The 25,792-nt window shown below is 40.4% G+C and overlaps 1 protein-coding gene across 1 annotated transcript in view; it reads right to left on the bottom strand.

Annotated features, from left to right (window-relative positions):
- Positions 1-251: 251 nt before the first annotated feature.
- LOC131962800 (gamma-aminobutyric acid receptor subunit gamma-3-like) overlaps positions 252-25,792 on the bottom strand; it is a 108,578-nt gene continuing 83,037 nt past the window's right edge. The window contains exons 8-11 of the mRNA XM_059327881.1: positions 24,547-24,699; positions 3,718-3,914; positions 663-755; positions 252-533 (exon numbers count right to left, since the gene is read on the bottom strand). Of these exons, the coding sequence (XP_059183864.1) occupies positions 252-533; positions 663-755; positions 3,718-3,914; positions 24,547-24,699 (725 nt within the window). The remainder of the gene's footprint in view (positions 534-662; positions 756-3,717; positions 3,915-24,546; positions 24,700-25,792) is intronic.

The following is a 25,792-nucleotide window of genomic DNA, read 5'->3' as shown; positions in this document are numbered from 1 at the left end:
TGTTTGGTTTCTGAGAGTCATAAACGGGACCTATCCATTCAAATCAATGCTGGCGGCTTGTTGTTCTAGTGCTGATCGGAGTGCTCAATGTATCACAGCAGCACAACGTCTTTCACAATCCCCACAGAGCGGAACCACCGGATTTTACTCTTCCAAGCTTTAAGTTTTTGACCCTAAATCTCAAGCCGCGGTGCAAAGTGTTGGGGACAGTGGCTGTTTAAGGAGGGCCCCGCTGACAGCCCCGAGCCCGACTAGAGGTAGAGGTAGCTGACCCAGTAGACTATGTTGAAGAGCAGGAAGGAGGTGGGGAAGAAGACCCGAGAGTAGGCGTCCAGCTCGCGGATGTTGACGTGGATGCGTCCTTTCCTCCAGCCGCCTTCTTTACACTCCTCGTAGCAGCAGAAAAAGCTCTTGCAATCCTTCCCGTCCAGGCACTCGTACAGGCAGTTGTCGTCGTAGTCCTGCCAGAACAGGGAGTTGCCCATGGGCATCATGGACCGAGGGGTGTGGCCCATGTTGAAGGATGAGTAGGCCTGTGTGGGAGGACAGAGAGAGACTGCAAACTAGCTGTACACTGCAATAACAATGTTATTTTTCCTGCTCTGGTAGTTTGTAGCCATCATTTGCATATTTTTTTGAAGCGTTTGTAGTGTTTTACTTACATTGGATGGTAGTTGACACGCCCCCAGTCTGGAGAAGCAGGCACGGGTCCCGGCACAGTGGACGGGCCCCGCAGCCGAATGTATTTTAGCAACCTAAAAACACATCAATATCAGTTTCAGTTTAGGCTACATTTAGAATATTTTAGATAAGTTTACCTTGCCATCACACAAATGAAGCTTCCAGACTCCACTGACAAAACGAAACAATGTTACTGGTCTATTCTATCATTGCCTTAATCGGTCAGTTTTAGTATTTTAACTAACCCTTTAAAAGTCACACCATAACACAGGTGAACTTCCTGATCAAGGCAGTAGTAAAACAGCAAAAAAATGCTGTTTTTATCAATGCAATCAGTTCCCCCTGCTTAACCTTAATCAGAGCCGTCTGATGGCAAGGTAAAGTTGTGAAAATATTCCAAATATAGTGTACACTTAAACCGACACAGATTTTTTAGGTTGTTTAGAGGCTCCTGCCTGCTTCTCCAAACTGGAGCCATGCAGACCGAGTACCTCATACAACCAAAACTCCTTTTAGCTTCTTTCACAGGATTCTTGTTTTCAGAGCTAATGTTGGCTCACTCAGCCAGCTACAGCTGATCACATCTGCCACTGACAAAAGCCAGAACTGAAAGGTCGACAGGCGTAGCAGCAGTGAGTGCAGGGGGCGGGGGCTGACGCTGTTAATTCTGACTACTGCTGTGCAAAACCTAATTCTGTGCAGGTGTGGATTATTGTCAAGCATAAGTAGCATAACATCTGAAAGAATAGAGCAAAAGCACAAGGCCACTTCATGAACAGGGGGGTATGTCTATTGCTGTGGCTTTCTAAAATTCAATATGCTGCATTGCATTGTGGTCTATTAAAGCAGCAGTGGAGAAATTGTACCACTTTGAGTGGATTACACTCTGTGATTGATCATTAGTGTGAAATGGCAAGTCTGTAAAGACATGTGCTAATCAATGTTTTAGATTGCTGGAAAACTCCATCAAATGGCAGAATTGATGAGCTGAATACAAATGCAGAGATGTCCAGTTAGCACTGGAGATATGGAAATACAGAACAACAAGCACTGGGGGATGTCTGGGGCAGTGGTGGAATGTATCTTTATACTTGTACATTTAGAGGCAAATAGTGTATTTTTTACTGTTGTTCTTCACTACATTTCCCTGATGCCTTGAGTTACTTTTAAGGTCAAGATTTAACACAAAAACATGATTAATTTAAAGTTATTAGACATTTTCTTGTATGAATTAAACCTCATAAGTAGTGACCTCTATCTTTACAAAATGCTGCTTACATAAATGCATAAATAATAATACTGATATAATAATATATAAAACAATGTGAGTGGGTCCATTCTGCATAACGAGTACTTTGATTTTGATACTTTAGTATTTTTAGTGCCGTAATAATAAGAATGCTGGTGATTCATTCTTCATAGTCCACTACAGCCTGATTTCTTTTACCTCCTGAGATAATTCAATCTGCGTCTTCCTCCCTGATGTTTATAAAACCGTGTGGGACAGTGTAATTGGGGTAAAATCTTCACACATTTTCCAGTCCTCCTCTCCGCTCTTAAAGCCAGAGTGGGAGGCGAGAGAGGGAGAGCTAGAGAGAGTTAGATGTGTCTTGTGGAGTAACAGAATTGACTGAGTGGGCGGCACAAAGGGGCCACACGGATGGTGGTGGGGGAGGGAAATACGAGGCTTCCCCACAGACAGACACGGCCGAAATACAGCACAGAGCCAGAGATGCAGAGGAGGGGACTGGATGTAACACAACTTAATTGTTCTGCCTGAGCTGACAGTCTTTTTAGCCCTGAGACACATTCAGCAGAACTCCTCTACACTGGGAGGAAATAATGAAGAGGGAGGGGATCTGGAGAGAGGGGAATGACAGCAGCAGTGGCTGACTCAGTCTCAGTAGATGTGTGCTGCCACCATTAAAGCCTTCGCGGCAGGTGCAGCCTTGAGAACGCCTACACAGAGCATTAGGCTCTCGCTCAGGAGCAATTGTAGGAAAAGAAATGTTTTCAAGTGCACATATGCACATGTCAAAAGCCTGGAAAGTCATAATGCACTGCATATAGTATCTATGTTGGCACCCTATGGATTCAATAAGTGTGAAGGTACCAGCAGCTGGAGACTAATCTTCACTGTAAAGTTTGCCAGAATCTTACTCCTTACTGATTGGGTCGTCTGTCCTTTCTCTGTCCAGACAGCTGCGTTGCCATAACAGCCATGAACCTACTGTCCTTAAACTAATGAGATCATTATTAATCCAGTCATGATATGCATGGAGAGATTACAGGATAATAGGCCCCTGCATACACCCATACAAAGAGACTGAGGGGTTTGTGTCATTTTTGCATCTCTGTATTCTTGTTTTGAGTCTTTGTAGCTGTTGTAATGACATGTGTCTGTAGTGATTTTGTGCATCTCTGTATCCTGTTTTGAGCCTTTTTGTAGCTGTTTTAATGCCATTTTTACTCTCATTAAAGCATTTTTATGTCTGTGTCGTTATTTTGCAAATGTTTGCAGCATTTTGGTTGTATTAGTCTTCTACAAAACGTGGGTTGCAAGTCTGTGTGCACGAATTCAAGAACATGATTTATAACATGTGTTACAGATCTTTAAAACAGGCTCCATAATTGGTGGGTTTTGCAGATTTAGATTAGATTGTATTAATCCAACAGTGGGGAAAGTTCTTTGTTACAGCTGTCCACAAAAATATTTCCCTTTTAGATAAAGATAAAAAATAAACAATCTAATAGAGACATTTAACATTATACAATATACTATGTACAACCTCGTGCAAATTATGTGCAAAAAAGAAAAACTACAAACTAAACTACGTTTGAAATATTTAGAACAATCTGAGTGGGTCAATTCAGCAAAATTAGTACCTTTACTTAAGTAACTGCAAGATACTGATGGAAGACAGATTTTTGAAGGTTGCCTTCTGCAGCTGTGATTAAACAATGATTTTTGCATCAGGAAAAAGGTAAATGTAGAGCTCATAAGCATTCTCGTCACACGTTGACCCCCAGACTTACCATTCTCTGTGTCTTGGCAGGAGGTCTACGTATACTGTAGGAGTAGTAGTTGAGCATGGCGTACTCGATCATGGCAGCGAAGACAAACAGGAAGCAGACGGTGACAAACAGGTCCATGGCCGTCACGTAGGACACTCTGGGTAGTGAGTTCCTGGCCACTGTGCTCAGGGTGGTCATGGTCAGCACTGTGGTGATACCTGGGAAGGGAAAGCATGCATGAGAAGTCACTCTGACTGCAAGATGAATAGCTGGCTAGGACCGGGGTGACCCATGTGGAAGTCAGTTATTATATAATGTGCAGGCGGAGGGTTATTAATCCCTATGAATAATGCACGTTGGGTATTCTGGGTAGATGTCCCCATTGTTGCATCAATCCTTCTATTAAACAGCTGTGTTGGGGTTTTTTTTTTTGATGAGGCATAAGAGTTAAAACAATTTGATTGATTAATTTTCCTGCCATAAGCTAAAATTCAATGTCAATTTGTGTGGGAGATGTGATAGGAATTAATTTTGTCATATTTTATAATCTCGGCCACAGTAGAAACAGTAACATAGTAAGCTGCAATAGCATGTTGACTTCCTTATTAAGGATGCACTCTGCTGCATAGTTTCTGTAAAATAAAGTAAGATAGTCCCAAAATGCAAAAGTAACAAGAAGACCAGGTGTTTGTAAGATAAGTAGTTGCACTATGAGACTGTAAAGGTCAGACACTGTAGTTCAAATATGTATGTATGGAGTATATATGTCTATTTCTTGAACAGCAGCATTAGTTCAGTCACTTAGCTGATGCTGGAAATTTGCATTAAATGCAGCATGGTGCTTGGCAGTGTAATGGTTTAAGGGGTAAGTGTTTGGAAAGTGAGTAGTCATACTACATTAGAACAATGCTATGTTGATATCTGAAGTTGAGTAAATGTAAATTAAATATGTATGGAGTGGCATGGTCTGGGATTGAACCAGTGAATGTGTGATCACTGGTCAGATTCTCTATCATGTGAGCTAGAGCTGTGTCTACATCATGTTGCGCTGGTAGCAGTAAGGCAGCCATATATATATATATATATATATATATATAATATGGCCAGAAATGACAGAAAAACACCATATTTTGGGATGTCCAAAAATGACCCCCTCAAAAAAAAGTAATACTATAGCATGTCGATTTTGGTCAAAAATGGTCAAGTTTTAAAATGCCTAAAACTGCTAAAAATGGGTCAATTATAGTCTGTTGAAAATGACTGTGTCTGTCAGAGCCGATAGCTCAGTGTAATAGGTGACAACGTTGGAAACAGGAGGTTATGGGTTCAAACCTTATGAGGTGAAATTTGAAGCTTTATAACAGAATGAAGAAGTGAAATATACGAAGAGAAACAATCACTTCTGTCAGAGCAGGTAGCTCAGAGTGATAGATGACTGCTTTGAAGACTGAAGGTTGTTGGTTCGATACTTCTAAGGTGTGGTGAATTTTGAGGTTTAACATTTACAATGAAGAGTTAAATACGCGAAGAGACGAGGCTGAGTAGCCAAATGCACTGGTGGACAAGTGGTTTGGGCAGAGTCCTCGAGTTCTCACCAGTGAGTGTGTAGCAGTGAGTTCGACCCCGGGGCCCCTGCCAGTGTCGGGAGGCGGCGGTGGGGGCATTGTCCCCACCGTTGTTTCTGAGAGATAAATGTGGGGGGGTTATATAAAAAAATCACACGACCAGCTGAAATATTACTGGAGAGAGAAACGCAATAGCAACTAGAAGACAGTTGGAAGGGACGCAATAGCAACTAGAAGACAGTTGGAAGGGACGCAATAGCAACTAGAAGACAGTTGGAAGGGACGCAATAGCAACTAGAAGACAGTTGGAAGGGACGCAATAGCAACTAGAAGACAGTTGGAAGGGACGCAATAGCAACTAGAAGACAGTTGGAAGGGACGCAATAGCAACTAGAAGACAGTTGGAAGGGACGCAATAGCAACTAGAAGACAGTTGGAAGGGACGCAATAGCAACTAGAAGACAGTTGGAAGGGACGCAATAGCAACTAGAAGACAGTTGGAAGGGACGCAATAGCAACTAGAAGACAGTTGGAAGGGACGCAATAGCAACTAGAAGACAGTTGGAAGGGACGCAATAGCAACTAGAAGACAGTTGGAAGGGACGCAATAGCAACTAGAAGACAGTTGGAAGGGACGCAATAGCAACTAGAAGACAGTTGGAAGGGACGCAATAGCAACTAGAAGACAGTTGGAAGGGACGCAATAGCAACTAGAAGACAGTTGGAAGGGACGCAATAGCAACTAGAAGACAGTTGGAAGGGACGCAATAGCTACTAGAAGACAGTTGGAAGGGACGCAATAGCAACTAGAAGACAGTTGGAAGGGACGCAATAGCAACTAGAAGACAGTTGGAAGGGACGCAATAGCAACTAGAAGACAGTTGGAAGGGACGCAATAGCAACTAGAAGACAGTTGGAAGGGACGCAATAGCAACTAGAAGACAGTTGGAAGGGACGCAATAGCAACTAGAAGACAGTTGGAAGGGACGCAATAGCAACTAGAAGACAGTTGGAAGGGACGCAATAGCAACTAGAAGACAGTTGGAAGGGACGCAATAGCAACTAGAAGACAGTTGGAAGGGACGCAATAGCAACTAGAAGACAGTTGGAAGGGACGCAATAGCTACTAGAAGACAGTTGGAAGGGACGCAATAGCTACTAGAAGACAGTTGGAAGGGACGCAATAGCTACTAGAAGACAGTTGGAAGGGACGCAATAGCAACTAGAAGACAGTTGGAAGGGACGCAATAGCAACTAGAAGACAGTTGGAAGGGACGCAATAGCAACTAGAAGACAGTTGGAAGGGACGCAATAGCAACTAGAAGACAGTTGGAAGGGACGCAATAGCTACTAGAAGACAGTTGGAAGGGACGCAATAGCAACTAGAAGACAGTTGGAAGGGACGCAATAGCTACTAGAAGACAGTTGGAAGGGACGCAATAGCAACTAGAAGACAGTTGGAAGGGACGCAATAGCAACTAGAAGACAGTTGGAAGGGACGCAATAGCAACTAGAAGACAGTTGGAAGGGACGCAATAGCTACTAGAAGACAGTTGGAAGGGACGCAATAGCTACTAGAAGACAGTTGGAAGGGACGCAATAGCAACTAGAAGACAGTTGGAAGGGACGCAATAGCTACTAGAAGACAGTTGGAAGGGACGCAATAGCTACTAGAAGACAGTTGGAAGGGACGCAATAGCAACTAGAAGACAGTTGGAAGGGACGCAATAGCAACTAGAAGACAGTTGGAAGGGACGCAATAGCTACTAGAAGACAGTTGGAAGGGACGCAATAGCAACTAGAAGACAGTTGGAAGGGACGCAATAGCTACTAGAAGACAGTTGGAAGGGACGCAATAGCTACTAGAAGACAGTTGGAAGGGACGCAATAGCTACTAGAAGACAGTTGGAAGGGACGCAATAGCTACCTAGAAGACAGTTGGAAGGGACGCAATAGCTACTAGAAGACAGTTGGAAGGGACGCAATAGCTACTAGAAGACAGTTGGAAGGGACGCAATAGCTACTAGAAGACAGTTGGAAGGGACGCAATAGCTACTAGAAGACAGTTGGAAGGGACGCAATAGCTACTAGAAGACAGTTGGAAGGGACGCAATAGCTACTAGAAGACAGTTGGAAGGGACGCAATAGCTACTAGAAGACAGTTGGAAGGGACGCAATAGCTACTAGAAGACAGTTGGAAGGGACGCAATAGCTACTAGAAGACAGTTGGAAGGGACGCAATAGCTACTAGAAGACAGTTGGAAGGGACGCAATAGCTACTAGAAGACAGTTGGAAGGGACGCAATAGCTACTAGAAGACAGTTGGAAGGGACGCAATAGCTACTAGAAGACAGTTGGAAGGGACGCAATAGCTACTAGAAGACAGTTGGAAGGGACGCAATAGCTACTAGAAGACAGTTGGAAGGGACGCAATAGCTACTAGAAGACAGTTGGAAGGGACGCAATAGCTACTAGAAGACAGTTGGAAGGGACGCAATAGCTACTAGAAGACAGTTGGAAGGGACGCAATAGCTACTAGAAGACAGTTGGAAGGGACGCAATAGCTACTAGAAGACAGTTGGAAGGGACGCAATAGCTACTAGAAGACAGTTGGAAGGGACGCAATAGCTACTAGAAGACAGTTGGAAGGGACGCAATAGCTACTAGAAGACAGTTGGAAGGGACGCAATAGCTACTAGAAGACAGTTGGAAGGGACGCAATAGCTACTAGAAGACAGTTGGAAGGGACGCAATAGCTACTAGAAGACAGTTGGAAGGGACGCAATAGCTACTAGAAGACAGTTGGAAGGGACGCAATAGCTACTAGAAGACAGTTGGAAGGGACGCAATAGCTACTAGAAGACAGTTGGAAGGGACGCAATAGCTACTAGAAGACAGTTGGAAGGGACGCAATAGCTACTAGAAGACAGTTGGAAGGGACGCAATAGCTACTAGAAGACAGTTGGAAGGGACGCAATAGCTACTAGAAGACAGTTGGAAGGGACGCAATAGCTACTAGAAGACAGTTGGAAGGGACGCAATAGCTACTAGAAGACAGTTGGAAGGGACGCAATAGCTACTAGAAGACAGTTGGAAGGGACGCAATAGCTACTAGAAGACAGTTGGAAGGGACGCAATAGCTACTAGAAGACAGTTGGAAGGGACGCAATAGCTACTAGAAGACAGTTGGAAGGGACGCAATAGCTACTAGAAGACAGTTGGAAGGGACGCAATAGCTACTAGAAGACAGTTGGAAGGGACGCAATAGCTACTAGAAGACAGTTGGAAGGGACGCAATAGCTACTAGAAGACAGTTGGAAGGGACGCAATAGCTACTAGAAGACAGTTGGAAGGGACGCAATAGCTACTAGAAGACAGTTGGAAGGGACGCAATAGCTACTAGAAGACAGTTGGAAGGGACGCAATAGCTACTAGAAGACAGTTGGAAGGGACGCAATAGCTACTAGAAGACAGTTGGAAGGGACGCAATAGCTACTAGAAGACAGTTGGAAGGGACGCAATAGCTACTAGAAGACAGTTGGAAGGGACGCAATAGCTACTAGAAGACAGTTGGAAGGGACGCAATAGCTACTAGAAGACAGTTGGAAGGGACGCAATAGCTACTAGAAGACAGTTGGAAGGGACGCAATAGCTACTAGAAGACAGTTGGAAGGGACGCAATAGCTACTAGAAGACAGTTGGAAGGGACGCAATAGCTACTAGAAGACAGTTGGAAGGGACGCAATAGCTACTAGAAGACAGTTGGAAGGGACGCAATAGCTACTAGAAGACAGTTGGAAGGGACGCAATAGCTACTAGAAGACAGTTGGAAGGGACGCAATAGCTACTAGAAGACAGTTGGAAGGGACGCAATAGCTACTAGAAGACAGTTGGAAGGGACGCAATAGCTACTAGAAGACAGTTGGAAGGGACGCAATAGCTACTAGAAGACAGTTGGAAGGGACGCAATAGCTACTAGAAGACAGTTGGAAGGGACGCAATAGCTACTAGAAGACAGTTGGAAGGGACGCAATAGCTACTAGAAGACAGTTGGAAGGGACGCAATAGCTACTAGAAGACAGTTGGAAGGGACGCAATAGCTACTAGAAGACAGTTGGAAGGGACGCAATAGCTACTAGAAGACAGTTGGAAGGGACGCAATAGCTACTAGAAGACAGTTGGAAGGGACGCAATAGCTACTAGAAGACAGTTGGAAGGGACGCAATAGCTACTAGAAGACAGTTGGAAGGGACGCAATAGCTACTAGAAGACAGTTGGAAGGGACGCAATAGCTACTAGAAGACAGTTGGAAGGGACGCAATAGCTACTAGAAGACAGTTGGAAGGGACGCAATAGCTACTAGAAGACAGTTGGAAGGGACGCAATAGCTACTAGACTTTGATTCCCATTACTGATCTTTCCCATGGTTATTGCCATGTGTTAATTAGGGTTCATTCCAACTGTCTTTTATTGAGTTTTCTTTTCCACTCCTTCTTCCCTTTTCATTCTCTCTCTCTCTCTCTCTCTCTCTCTCTCTCTCTCTCTCTCTCTCTCTCTCTCTCTCTCTCTCTCTCTCTCTCTCTCTCTCTCTCTCTCTCTCTCTCTCTCTCTCTCTCTCTCTCTCTCTCTCTCTCTCTCTCTCTCTCTCTCTCTCTCTCTCTCGTCAGTAATAGTTCAGCTGGTCGTGTGATTTTTTTCTATAACCCCCTGCATTTATCTCTCAGAAACAACGGTGGGGACAATGCCCCCACCGCCGCCTCCCGACACTGGCAGGGGCCCCGGGGTCGAACTCACTGCTACACACTCACTGGTGAGAACTCGAGGACTCTGCCCAAACCACTTGTCCACCAGTGCATTTGGCTACTCAGCCTCGTCTCTTCGCATATTTAACTCTTCGTTGTAAATGTTAAACCTCAAAACTCACCACACCTTAGAAGTATCGAACCAACAACCTTCAGTCTTCAAAGCAGTCATCTATCACTCTGAGCTACTTGCTCTGACAGAAGTGATTGTTTCTCTTCGTATATTTCACTTCTTCATTCTGTTATAAAGCTTCAAATTTCACCTCATAAGGTTTGAACCCATAACCTCCTGTTTCCAACGTTGTCACCTATTACACCGCGCTATCGGCTCTGACTGAATTGGTCATTTCTCTTTGCGTATTTCACATCGTCACTCTGGATGTTAAATCTCAAAATTCACTCTATTTCATAAGTATTGAACCAACAACCTTCACTTTTCAAAGCAATCATCTATCTCTCTGAGCTACCTGCTCTGACAAAAGGGATTGTTTCTCTTTGTATATTTGACTTCTTCATTTGAGTATAAAGCTTCAATTTTCAACTCATAGGTTTTGAACCCATAACCTCCTGTGACAAAACCTGTCACCTACCCCATTGACAACTGTTTCTCTTCATATATTTGACTTCTTCATTTGGGATGGAAAGCTTTAAACTTCACTGTGGTTCATAAGTATTGAACCAACAGACATGGCCGTGTCTCTTTGTGTATTTGACTTCTTTACTAGGGGGGTAAAGGCTTAAATTTCACCTCATAACGAATTGAACCCATAAATTCCTGTCTTCAAACTATTCATCTATCACTCTGAGCTATCTGCTCAGACGGATTACCTAATCACTCTTCCTGTATTTAACTTCCTCTCTTGTAGTCTGATGATGTAGTAGTATAGTCACCATATTTTGAGATGTGTGAAATTTGACCAAAAAAAAAGCAATACTATAGCATGTCGAAATTGTGGGGGAAAAAGAAAATAAATAAATTAAAATTTTCGGTAGTATGGTGGCTTTCCAGAAATAACAAAAAACACCATATTACACCAAAATGGATCAATAATAGTCTATTAGAGCATAATATGGCCAGAAATGACAGAAAAACACAATATTTTGAGTTAACATTTGAAAAAAGTCATACTATAGTATGTTATTTTTTTTTTTCAAAAAGGGGTCATTATTAAAATCCATAAAAGCTTTTTATGTGCAAAAATGACAGAGATCCAATGATACTTTAATGATACATTTAACCAAATAACTTTGTACATTTATTGAGGTCAAACAATCACAATGTAATGGAAATGTTAATGATCAGCACACTAGCACCAAGTCCATGAGGAAGGAGGATTGGAATCCTTCGAAGGGAAAGGTTAGGTTCCTGGTTGTTGGTGCAGTCCTCGCTGGGTCCAGACACCACAAACCTGTCATATACTAACCCTAATCACATTTCATTTAATTATTAGTAGTAACAGGAAAACACATTTAAACATTCGTAAATTGTCATTTAAAATGTTTTAAGAATTCCATGTGTGGACAATGATGCTCAGAATGAAGACAAAGCTGCTTAAGACTTAATTTGTGGCTTTTGTGTTGGAACTGGAATCAACAAGATGTGTGAATCATTTGGAAGTTTGTAGCTGCAATAATTGCAGCTGATCACTAGATGTCATTGGTAGGGTCTTTCTTTGAGGCTTTGAAGCTTCTAATCTTTTTTCGGTGCAATCAGGCCCATCTCTAGGTGGAAGGTTGAGCCTGTGTGGATACAGGTTACGAGGGTGACAGTTCAAAGCCACAGTAGTTTGCAGAGTGAAGTCACGTCAGCAGCCAAAGGAGATCTTCTCTCTGGGTTTCTTCCAGTCTGGCGTGTCATTGTAAAACCAGAATCCAATCATCAAAAATCTATCATTAAACCTGAGTGGAGAAAGTATTTTTGAGGGTATTAAGTATGGACCAATGATGACATATTTTGTGGTTGGAGCTTAACTGATGGCAGAAAGTAACAGTTAGCTGCTGTCCCAGCAGCGCAAGCTGTACAGTTGTCAAATAATATTAGATGTTTTCCTGAGGGGTTGAACATCAAGATTTACTGCTACTTTGTGTTAATATTACTTTAAGTCGGCAGAAACTCTGAGGGAAACAACTACTAAGGAAATAGAGGGGAACAGAAGAGGGGTAACGATGTCTGGCTGCGCAATTGGATGTCAGAACAGGAATAGTAAAAAAAAACAAAAAAAACTGTCCTTCATTCTTATCGATTACTTTGTGAAAGACTCCCTTTGAAGCTAGACAGAGACGTTTATAACCCTAAATAAGCAAGCTATTCAATGGACAAAAATGACCCCCTCAAAAAAAAAGTCATACTATAGTATGTCGAAATTTTTCGGGAAAAAGCCTTAACATTTTTAAATGCCCCAATACTCTCAAAATAGTCTTATTATAGTCTGTTGATACATGTAGGTGGGTTACTTTTCCATAAATGACAGAAAAACACAATATTTTGAGTTGTCCAAAGTTTGAAAAAAAGTCATACTATAGCATGTTGATTTTGGTCAAAATTGGTCAAATTTTAAAATGCCTAAAACTGCTAAAAATGGGTCAATTATAGTCTGTTGATACATATTAGAGTATAATATGGCCAGAAATGACAGAAAAACACCATATTTTGGGATTTCCAAAATGACCTCCTCAAAAAAAAGTCATACTATAGTATGTCAAAATTTTTCGGGAAAAAGCCTTAAAATTTTTAAATGCCCCGATACTCTCAAAATAGTCTTATTATAGTCTGTTGATACACATAGTTGGGTGGCTTTTCCAAATGACAGAAAAACACAATATTTTGAGTTGTTGAGTTAAAATGTAATGACTGATCAGTGGCGGCTGGTGATAACATTTTTTTGGGGGGGGCGCACTGGAGGGCGGGGGTACAAAATAAACACTACGAGACGCGGAAGTTGGAAGAAAGAAAGGAAGGAATTCAACTAGAAGACAGCTAATAGCGTTGAGCATGTCAACCCATAAGTAAAAACTGTCTTGAAACTGCATGTTACTAGTTATTACAGCATAGCATTAGTGGCTGTAACGTGTTTAATGAATCATATCTGTAGTAAGTCATAGTATTGAGTGCAATAAAGCAATCACAATAGTCAAATATATGACATACTAAGTCAAATGCACCAGATATTCAGCCACATCATAAATCATGGCCTCTAAACTTGTGATACAGACACAAACTGCAGTCTCGATGCAGGTACTGTGGTCATTAGTTAGCCTCTGGAGAGGCTCAGCTCTCATCAGTCCACTTGTCTTTTATTGACAGTGATGAATGATGGAAATGAGGCTGTGACTCTAGTCGTAGTCTGACCACGATAGTGAAAACTCTATGAAGGGAAAATGTGTAATAGCTGGGTTTGGAAAGGACTGCCAATCACCTGTCAGCTGCTCATACATGATGGTTAGTTAGATCATTTTAATATTATGCATGACAGCCTCTCTCTCTTCACTGACCTGTTGCTCAGCTTTTTATATTCTTTATATTTTACAGTTTATGTCGCTTGACTTACTGACAGAGGATGAGATCTGCAGGAGCTGCAGCAAATGCAGATTTTGGAGGAGATGCATGACATTAAGAAATGTCTTTTAAAATTGCACGCTGACTAACAATCTTCAGCATTTGGTCATCTGCAACCTCCAGGGGATAAAAAATAAATATGTCAATATGTCCAACAGTTTCATTCCCTAACTTTCATGACATCTGTAAGCAAATTTTACAACTAACCTGTTAAACTATATGAAGGCCTAACATTGTGCATAAATAACAAATTCAACGTGTTACTATAGATCCAAACAAGTCCAAAAAAACGACATGCTATAGTCTGACATTTTTTTCTTCAAATGTTGCACCTCAAAATATGGTGTTTTTATGTTATTTCAGGAAAAAATATACTACTACATGTATTTACAGACTATAATAAGACCAGTTTGAGAGTATTGGGGCTTTTGAAAATGTTATGACTTTTTCACCAAAAATTACGACATGCATAGTATAGTGTATATGATGTATTTCTGGCCACATTATGCTCTAATATGAACCATCAGACTATAATAAGACCATTTTTAGGCATAAAAAAAAAAAAGACAATTTTTGACAAAAATCTAAATGCTATCGTATGACTTTTTATTTTTTACAAATTTTGGAAACCTCAAAAGTCACGTCCTGCAACGCTACAATTGGTCAACGCAGCGCTTTATATCCTGCGTCACACAGTGTTGTGTTTCCACATCGGGTGTTGTTGTGACTTTTGGAAGAAGCGAGCAAAACATAGCATTCAACTGCTATTAAACCTGCATGCCACCTTGCGTAATTATAAGTTAACCCTAAAGTCCAACCCCCATTTCTAGACGTGCATCTCAGGGAGACCCCCCCCTGTGTTTTTTTTTACATGTCAACTCTGTTTTTGTTGCATTTAGTGAAGCCTATCTTGCACAGACAGCTGTTGAAATCCCACAAATATCCCATTGTTCATAAAATTAATCAATATAAACATTGTTGAGTTGTTCCCATGAAGCCGACATGAAAATTGTTAAGTAAATCAGTAATTTCAGTACATTTCTGCAGAGTTCTGAAGCTCACATACAGACCGGGAGCATTGATTTATCAATTAACATGCAGTAAATAAGTTCAAATTAAAATTGAAACAGAAAATATACACTCCGCTCACATCTCACAGTAACCTTAAAGTAATCTTCACCTGTTAGTTTTGACCAGCTAACTAGCTAATCAACCATCTTTACCATTTTCTCACTGATCCACACTAAATTGAACCAAACCAAGTGCAGCCACAACCTTCCAACCTGAGCTCACCAGCCAGTTGAGAAAACATTCCTCCACACTATTTTGAACATTAAACCAGAAGAACATAAAGCACGGCCCTGACCAATCCCAACTTGAAGGGCGCGTCTTGGAATCCATAATAACCTGACGCGAACCTTTTGTAAAATACATGTGAAAAGAGTCAAAGTGTCTGTTATCAGTTCCGATAATACCCCGTCACTCTGGTAAATAACTGCTCTAATTGCAGATATCTTTTGTGTCTCATTGTGTCATTAGTGCCATTGTGTGAGAAATTACTCCCCATGGTGTCTCGAAGGAGAATATTGTGTTCGCTTGGTGAAATGAAATCAATTCTTTCAAAGAGAGATGAACCCTGTGACATTAATGCCCACTGGGGGCATCGATATCTACCGCTGAGAGACACACATCACTCTCGTAAAGCTCGCCGTCTTTCCCTCTCATCCTCTCCTCTCCCCCTCTCTCTCTCCGTCCCTTTCTCTCTTCTCTGTTTCTTTCATCCTCGTCTCCCACATGTCTTTCATGGCAGAGTGTGCCACTGTTTTTGCCTGTGGTTTCCATAGAGACGAGTTGCTCCTATCTATTTCAAGCCACCTCCTCTGGTCTAGTGCTCGTCTAGACTTTCTCCTTTTTGCCCGCTCATTAGATTTAAGTACCAAACAAGGTAAATGCACCACTCCCTCTTCTAATAGCTTCCTATCTGTTCCAAAAGCCACGCTACTGTAAACAGTGTGATCTTAAACAAGTGCGTTTTCTTTGTTTCTCCATCACAAGCTTCCCACCGGCTGCTCACAGTTTGCGCTGCTGTTTCAAATCAAGGTCACGAGTTGTCTTTGTATCGTTAAATTCATTCGGTGGGAACTGTCGGCACACGATGCCATAGCAACTGGGTGATTCCTGTCTGTGCAGGTGATCCGAACAACACGGAGAAACGAGAGCTGTCACACAGAAGCATGAAAAGCTCCGCTGCGTACGCCTGCACACAACAAATATGCAGATATTAATTGTGTGGTAGAACGGATTTTCTGCAGAATAAGACTTCAAAGTCATGCTATTTCTGCAGAAAACAGTGTCGTACATGTTTGGTGGTGATGGATTGTTGGTAAAATATGCTAACAAATATCAGACACTGACCTTTGTTATATGTCCAGGAGTAAACTAGGTAGAACAGACCACAGCTTGTGTTCATGTAGCATCTATAAATAGCACTGAGGAGTACCAGTCAGGGATCAGCGGCTGGTCACGAGACTGCATGGCTTTTATTATCGCTACAGACTACAGACATTAGATCTGGGAGTTTTATATTAAAGCTGCAACTTCAACTATTTCCACAAGGGTTGTCACAAGAACTAATGCTTCAATACAGGGGTGAACTCTGTAGCACCTGATGGAGGCAGCATAGAGCACCTTCACAACCCAAACTTGAGTCCATTTCAATTGAATCCTTGTTACAGTTCGTTTGGTTGCTTGAGAACGATCCAATCATACTCTGGTGCGGACCAAAACAACCGGCCCCAGACCACTTGTGAGGGTCTGTTTCCTCATGACGATGAGATCTGCAGGAGCTGCAGCAAATGCAGATTTCGGAGGAGACGAATTACATTAAGAAAGATGCTCATTAAAGTCCACAAAAACATTTGTGGGTTCATGCACATGATAGATCAGTGCAGAGTCAACATAAAACACCCACAGCAATATTTCATGACCAAAACAACTGGCCTCAGATCACGTGAGAGAGTCTGTTTCCTAATGAGCCGCGTGGAATCAACCTTTGCATTATGCCTCCAATTGTTAATATTTAAGGAATAACGAGTCACGACCCTCTGTCTGTCTGGACTTACTGCCAGTGGAAGAGATCTGCAGGAGCTGCAGCAAATACAGATTTTGGAGGTGACACATGCATTAAGAAAGATTCTCATTAAAGTCCACAAAGACATTTATAAAATAATTCTAGATCAAATGGAGGAGAAAGGGATTCATGCACACGATAGATCAGTGCAGAGTCAACATAAAAAAAACTTCCACAGCAATATTTCATGGTGCGTTTGGCTCCATGTAATTTTGTTTATTTCCATGTATACATTTTCCACCGCCAACTTTCCAACCAATAAGAAAAAAAAATGCAATTACATTTCCAGCCCTTAACCTTTGTACACGGCCCTGTGCAAACCAGACTCAATACAAAACGCACCAAAAGTATCAATTCCACTCTGATTCGGGCGAACCAAACGGACTTGGGTGATGAGAGTGACCTTATAAATGTAGAAGTCTGCTGCATGGCAAAACGGCAACATGCTGAAGTGCAAAAAACGTGCAAAAACCAGTCAGTTAATGATGCTATATAATTTCATCAATGACAGGAGGAAACTTAGAGAAGCTTGTCAAAAAAAAATCAAAGTAGAACAAGTAGAACCTGTTTTTTATCGCGGTATTGAATTGGGTATGGAGTATGGAGGATTTCACTTGAACTTCAGTTTCTGTGGTTTTTTTGTTTATGGAGCTGTTTTTCCTCCCAACAGGCTGCCTTCACTGCTCTTACGTCTGTTTTTAACAGCGAGAAGACAGATTAGAGATCACAGCAGCACCAAATAACACTGACTATATATGTTCTGACAAAGCAGGCTAATGTGAAGTTGAAATTATGCAGCCAGAACAGTTGAAGTGGAATAAAACTGCAGATTTTTTTATTTTTTTTTGGGAAAGTGAAGGCGTGTGAAGCACTCCGGCATATTTTCCACCACATCAACACAAAGTGAAACGCCGTGTACATGGGAGCCGACAGCCTCCTCGGCGAGGGCTTGTTTGTTTGTGGTAATTATGCTGATGTTTCCAAATTAATGTGACGGTGATTGAGGTTAAAACGCTACACATGGCAACTTCAATCTAATCTGATTAAAGGTGTTTCACGCACTGTGCAAAGGCCTTGACTTAAAGCGGCGTCTGCCATGCATGTAATCAGTAATGTGGCCCTACAGGAGGGAGGCCCCTCTGACCGCCACACACCAAACTGTCCCCTCTGCTCTGCAATTTACTCACGCAGACATACATTACCCGGCTTGATGCGAGTATGATTCATGAGCCAACTTTAGGGGAAACTATCTCCTTGTATGGACGCTTTAATTACAAAAACATGAACTATTTTAGAAGGAAAACGTGGCTGATAATATAGTGACTTTGACCCTGTGGTGAACAGAGACTCCCCTCTCTCTTCTCATGTCTCCACCTATCTTTAACTCGCTGCCTCCTCTGCCGGGTCCCCACGAGGAGCACTGTCAGCTCTTTACACCCAGCCTGACATATCACCGGTGACAGGCGTTTGTGTGAATGACGGCTCTCGCAGGGAAACGTTGGGTTTTTAAATGTTTTCTTCCCCGCCACCAACACCACCACACCCGTATCACGAGAAATAAGCTTCTTTGGTTGCTCGCCCATATTTCAGATGAATAAATATCAAACAAACACCCTGTTTGTTTGTTGTCTGGGTTAAAAATAGTTGCAGTGGAAAAAATATACAACACTATGACTATCCTCCCTCCAATATTTCCAACCCCAAATCCCCCAAAAGTTGGGATGCTGTCTAAAATGTAAATATCAACAGAATGCATCAAATTTATCAGACACTAAACTTTCAGTTTTTCTTTGTACTATTCTAATGTAGGTTAAAAAGGATTTTCACTGTGTTTTTAATGCATTTTTTGCAGTATCCAAACTTTTTTTATAGTAGAGTTATAACCTAAACCAAACAACAAACTGCTAGAGAATTAACCCATCACCAAAAATACAGTACTGTAAACTGTAAACATACATTATTATCAGAGTGTGAACTTTCCAACGGTCCTTGAACAGATCATTAGTTGTGAAAATTACTGTTATAAAAAGTAACCAAAATGAAGCTTAAAAATGATAATATTTCTGTCAGAATCGCCTTCTTCTAAATGCGATATTTTAAAATAAAGTGTCTCCACTAACCAGATCCTGTTACTGCAAGCTACCAACTCAAAAAGTGACTTTATTCTCTCCATTTCAACTTCTTTCTCCAAGTGCATAATTCTACCTCACCCTAATCCTTTTCCGTAAACCTGTGGCCACTTGGAAATTATCAGAGAAATTTAACATTTTCTGTCATTCTCTTGTGTAATTCTGCACAAAGACGTGTTTGATTTGTTCCCACTTCTAGCCATGATGGAGCTGATTCCACAGAGCTGCAAGATTTTATATATTGCAGTGAAATACAAGGACACAGTGAGTTCAGATCTGGTCAGTACAATGTAAAGACCTTCACAAAGCCAAACCGTGCAGCGATGGAGCTCTCGTGCCTGGAGGTGAGTTTTATTCCCGTATCTCTGTCAGCATCCATCTGAGCTGCAGGGATTGAGGTCTAATGGGAATCAAGCGGAGCTGTCTTACTTCCTCCTCGCTGCCGTCCACACGTCCAGCCGCTTAAGGAGCGGCGAGTGAGTGACAGTTCTTTGGAAATACCACCTGGAACATGTTAGCAGCTTGTCAAGGCGTGCTGGCTGCAGGGCCGGGGCGGGGGCACCTGCCTTTTCCCTCCACTTTCAACCTCTCGCCAATCAGAGCGGAGCGCCGGCCCTCCTCCTGACAGTCTGCACGCCACAGGCCTTCACTTTACTTCACACTCCTGTTTTGTCCCTCTCTTATCTCTCCTCTCCTCCTTTTCAAGCTGGGGATCAGGGCTCAGGCCCATCTGAGAACGGGGGTGATGTACTAGAGAAGAAAGGCCAAATGACTTTCTGTTGTTGAGCCCAATGTGGATGTTTATCGAGGCCGGGACAGCTTGCTGCTCCGCGCTGCTACCTGTTGTTTGAGGAAGATCACAAGGCTTTGGCTGCCTTTGGTCATGTATCACACCATCACCACCACCCACACACTGAAGCCTTCACTCTGTTTGATTGTAGTCCAGGCTGACACAGAGTCAGAGTGATGGAGAGACAGACGAGCTCCGAGTGATGCAACCATCCAAAAGTCTTCCTACAAACCTTCTTCTTTCCATCATGCAAGATTAAAAAAAAAACAAATTCTTTCAGCACATATCTGCAGTTCTCAAAATAACCCTGTGTTGTCTCTCTCTGCACACTGTCAACTTTCATCAGCAGAACAACAACAAGTCAGCTGAGCTCAACACAATCTCTTAGAATCATCAGCTTTCATTAACGGCGCAAGACAAAAAAAGGCTCCGTGCTTGAGTAATAACGGCAGATTATTATTGAATTCGCTACAACATGAGACGACTTTATTGTCCAACTATGGCTGAAGTTTTTTGTCGGGGCTTGATAACGAATAGGGACGGACAGAAGTCCAATATAACTTCTTTATTACCGCCGAGGCGTTCCAGATGACCTTCTGTGATATTGGCTGACTGGCAGGCTGATGAAGGGCAGCAGGGACCGAGTGGAATTAAAGTACTGCACTGACGTGTGTGTGTGTGTGTGTGTGTGTGTGTGTGTGTGTGTGTGCTCTCTCTGTCAGGGGGTCAGAGAGGTCGCGGTGGGTCGAGTTCACGGGTCAAGTGAGTTAATTATTGAGAGGAAAACCTGCTTCAACAGGTGCAATCAAGCCAGGGACTAAATGTTATTTTGAGCTGCTGAAAAATGCTGGATATTAAAAGTAATATAAAGTTGATAAATAAATAAGGACCACAAACTTCAATAAAAGTACTGATACTGAAATGACTCCACTGCAAGGAAAAGTCCTGAAGCCAAAAGTTACTAAAAAGCATCAAGATGTGCTTAAAGTATCACAAGTAAAAGTTCTCGTTCTGCAGAATGGACCCATGCAGATGACTTTACATATTCTAAATATATTGTCTGATTATTAGGGCCTCGGGGCAATCGCACCGAGCACTGGTCCCATACAGCAATAGCTGTAGGGGCCGAAGATGAGCGAAAAAGAACAATAATTGCAGATTTTGTAAACGTCTACTTCTCCGGCATAATTTCACCTAGAGACGCCATTTAAACTTTAAACAGTAGACACAAGTCTTGTGTATCGGTGTACTAATCCATGTTTCGATAGGTCATATAGTTTTTTATCAATCCCTGTTCAATGACCATGATCATTTTTGGAGAAATTCTGAGATTATAATGGGTGTGTATTGCACGGAATGTTCGTGTCACAGTGTGTGACATCATCGCCAAAGTGTAGAGGGAGAGAAAAAAATGTCAAAAAATACATTTGAAAACTGCGCTCCAGGCCTCAAATTCCACTCTACAGAAATAATTTATACATAGAAACGTAGGAAAATTTGTCTTCTCCCTCACAATCCTCTGGTAAAGCTGTCAGAGTTATAGTTTGGGCGTAGGACGCACAGATGCACCACCAACAGCCTCAATGGCTCCCATATTAAAAACGCAGGAAGATTACGGAAAAAGGGAGATCGAACAGTTTTTTTAGATCGCTCTAACAAAGCTATTTTTTCATTTTTCTTAAAAAAAAACATATGTAGACGTTCAGGAAGAACTCAGGATGCTGAAAGTGAAGTTGGATCAATGATAGGTATTATGGTTTTGCCAAAAATGCTTTCTGTTCGAGGCCAGAAATTCCAGTCCACCTCTGGCTGCTGTCACTCTTTCGGAACATTAACAGGTGTCAGTTAATTCTGTTGATTGCTTTGATCTTTGATGTGATTACAGTTACAGATACACACAAACGCACTAAAGTGCGCACACTCCTCACACATGCATACACATGCTTCATACACGCACACACACACGCACACACAGGTAACTTTATGTGATTTTAATTACACACACACACACACACACACACACACACACACACACACACACACACACACACACAGGTAACTTTATGCGATTTTTAATTACACACACACACACACACACACACACACACACACACACAGACATTTTGAGGTTAAAGGGCATTGTTTGAAATCTCTGAAGAATCTCATCATAGTGTACACACACCGGCAGTAGCCCCCGTGGCCCTTTTAGAATTTCCCCAGAGGAAATTTTCTAGTTATTATTATTATTATTATTATTATTATTTATTATTATTATTATTACTTGATATACAGCTATGAGGTCTGTCTAATCCTTTAAAGTTAATCATGATTTTATGTTAAATTTCAGCCTGAAAAGTAACTAAAGTTTCAGCTACATGTTGTTGAGTAGAACTATAAAGTTACATAAAATGATAAATAATGTAATAAATGTACTTAGTTACTTTCCACCACTGATAATAACAGATAGATTACACACAGTTTAGTAGTAGAATCACTGAGTTACTTTTCTCTCTCACATTTCATAACACATGAAGTTGATTCATTATATTTGGAATAATTAGCTGGTAAACTTAATTAAGGATCATAGAAAATGATGAAATAACACCGAGCCGAGCTGAGTCGATTTTTTAGAAACACAATGAGCAGTTTGATGCTTTTTGACGAGCGGTGAGCTTTTATAAATCACTTTTAAGTTGAAAAGCTTTTGTTCTACTTGTGCCTGAATCTATTTCCAGCAGCGGCTCCAGAGACTCTCACTGTCACTGTTACTGTCAGCAGAACACTTTCAGTTCACCACTATTAGACAGATTTAACTTACTACAGATATTCATCAGCAGGTCAAAATGTAATAAAGTCCAAAACTAATGATATTCCCAACACCCTTCAGAACATTATTAGTCATTATTTAGAGATAAGCATCAATTTCTTATTGTTCAGAAAAGTAATTATTTAGATATATAATTAGAAAGTTTCTTTCATTTTGAAGTTATTATTATTCCATCGTAAGTAATAATGTTCAGAAAGTTTTACATAATTTTTAAATACTACAAAAAAGTCAATAATTCGAGATTAGTAAGTCAACTCAGCTATATTTTTGTGTTCACTGCCCTTATTTATTTATTTATATATATTTTTTCTTTTTATCTAAGTGTGTATGAATATTTATTATTCATTAGTATTTTATAGTTTTTTAAAATATTTTCTTCTGAATATTCCGGATGTATTATTTACTATTTTTAATATTAATTGCATTTTTGCTTCTGTTTAATGTTTTTTTTGTTGTTGTATTAAATAATAAATTAATACATTATTTCTTCTTTTATCAAGGAGGTTTTTTTTTTATTGGGAGGGATTTTTTAAATATAAAGTATAAATATGTATTTAATTCAATACATATTTATTATTAATAATTATACTTTTTAATGATTTTCTTCTGAATATTCTGGATATATTATTTATTTCTTTAAATGTTTTTGCTTCTGTTTGATCTTATTTTTATTATTTTATTATTATTTTATTATTCCTTCTTTTCCAGATGATGTTTGGGAGGGATTGTTTTATAAAAATGTTTATAAATGTTTGTTTTGTCTGTTTGTTGAAAATGAGCAAAATTTGAATAAATGTACTTAAAAAATATATTTGATAAGCCATACTTTATCATAATTCATCAACTGATACATTGTACTGAATGTAATATTTAATATTTATATTAATAAAGACAAACACTAATGACTCATATCATGTCATTGTGGTGTATTTGTGTGTAGTTTTTGTCTGCAGATGCTCTTGTTTCGCTGTATTTCTTATTATATTCTTATCTCAGTTTAATAAACTCTCACTGTTTATTCTGTTTATCTGTATTGAGTCGTTGTGCTGCTGTTGCCCCCGAATATCCTCACAGGGAATCAATAAACTTTATCTGATCTCACACTGAGGGAAGAATATTCAAAGGCCAGCCTGCACTCTCCACAATGGAAAGATTACATATCTTGAGCATTATTTATTTTTATTTATTTAATTAAATTATACATTTATTTAATTCATATTTTTTATTGATTTATAATATTTTAATTCAATGTAATTCTATATTTTATTTTATTCATAATTTTATTTTATTTAATATTTTACTTTACTTAGTTAGATATATTATTAAATTTTAATTACATTTTTACTTAATTTCATTGTATTTAATTATTTATTTTATTGATAATTTTATTTTAAAAATGTTATTTCTTTTCTTTCCTATTTAATCATAATTATTATAATATACATATATTTTTTTAAATATTTTTATTTATTTATTTACATTTATTATAAATAGATTGCATGAAGTGAGTGATGGATTCTCCCCCCGATACACATCGCCATGGTAACTTACCTCGACCTCCACCTCAAAGAGGCACCACATCAACACCAGGAACAACATCATCCACAGGAAACACATGAGCTACTGAAGACATGCAGCGGGGAGGAAAATAATGACAAAACGTCAAATCATGCAAACAAAAATACAATAGAATCTACAATATAGGACAACACGTAAACACAGATGTGACATGCATTTTAAAGACAACTGAGTGAAACATGCACACAGATAGAATGGCTCATTCTTGGTTTGTTCTCTCTGCAACTATTCCAGTAATATGATTGCTTTTGCAGGTAATAACTCCTCTGTCTTACACGGAGTTATAATGTTGCAGTTACCAATAAAAAAAGAGATTATTGCTTGAATGGAATGATCTAAAAAGCTTTAAATCCTGAAACCAACTTCCCATTCATTGTCCTCATATTAGAAACAGGTTTCTCATCAACAACACTGTCTCCTGCTGCAGATGCACCGTTACAGATTCAGTCACACGAGGACCTTTTGAAACTAACCGAGAGCCGTCCTTGCAGGCGTGGCGTCGCTCTTGATCCAGAAGGAGACCCAGGAGAGGACCACGGTCAGGATGCAGGGGATGTAGGTCTGGATGGTGAAGTAGCCCATCCGTCTGCTCAGGTCAAAGTACACGGTCATCACCACGTATTCACCTGCAGAGAGAGAAGAAGGAGGAGTGGAAAACCGGTCAACATGCTTAAAAGGCAACAAGGGTTCACATATTTTAACCAAATTAGACTGGATACATGTTCTATGGGAATTAACCCTCTATGGTACGCGTGATGCCAGTTAGGGAAAAAAATGTTTGCAGTGTTTTTTTGTCTTAAAATAGACTAAATAAACATAATCTGAAGAAATTTTATATATATATTTATATATATATATTTTTTTTTTGGAAGTTTTTGGGGTTTTTTTTGTCTGTAGGCAACATAGTACCATAACGGTGCACAAGTGAAAAAGAGAGTTTTTTTCTCAATTTGAACATTATCTTTTTAAAAGACATGTGTAAAAGATTCAGTAGCTTCAACAGAGTACAGTACAAAATATTTTACATTTTAAAACATCATAAAAGGAACTTTTTCAAACCGGTGTCTGGAGTAGCGATTTTTAGGGCACAAAATGGCAAAGCTGTTTCCTTTGGAAAAGTCTGCAAAATAGGGTTTCAATATGGCCTCCTGGAGGTCATGTGACAAACTAAAGCTTTACTAGTGGTTCCCTATACTCTTCCCTCTTTTTTAAAGTATCGCATCACTCAAAAAGATGCATTGTAGAAATTTGACAGGCCAAAAATTGGTATGTTGCCTGAGGGCAACACTGTACCAGAGATGGTTAACCCTCTATGGTACAATTTAGGGGAATAAACTGGGAATTTACTAAATTGAAGGTTGGCAGGGAACTAAGACATTGTTGGGGAATATATATTTAATCATAATCTTGACTGAAACAACCAGATTTCATGCAAGTACACTTCAATCACATGCACAAAACACACTGCTTACTGCAGGGCAGCTAAGGCCACGCCCCCTACAGAGGCCACGCCCCCTATATGCACAGTGCATTCCCCCGTCACGTGCACTGATTATTTCTAGTTATATTTAACTCAACATTCATGTTTTTGTTGTTCAATGAAAAGGAATATCTCCACAATTCCCAAGCTTAACATCCCATGGAAAGTTTCTGGAAATTTAACAGAAATTTTCCACATCTTTGCAACCCGAGATGCAACGTCTGTGTGATTTGGATGAT

This window comes from Centropristis striata, chromosome 24 (genome assembly GCF_030273125.1).
Source record: "Centropristis striata isolate RG_2023a ecotype Rhode Island chromosome 24, C.striata_1.0, whole genome shotgun sequence".
Taxonomy (NCBI): domain Eukaryota; kingdom Metazoa; phylum Chordata; class Actinopteri; order Perciformes; family Serranidae; genus Centropristis; species Centropristis striata.
Note: the sequence above shows the minus strand (reverse complement) of the source record. Positions and strands in the feature narration are given on the sequence as shown.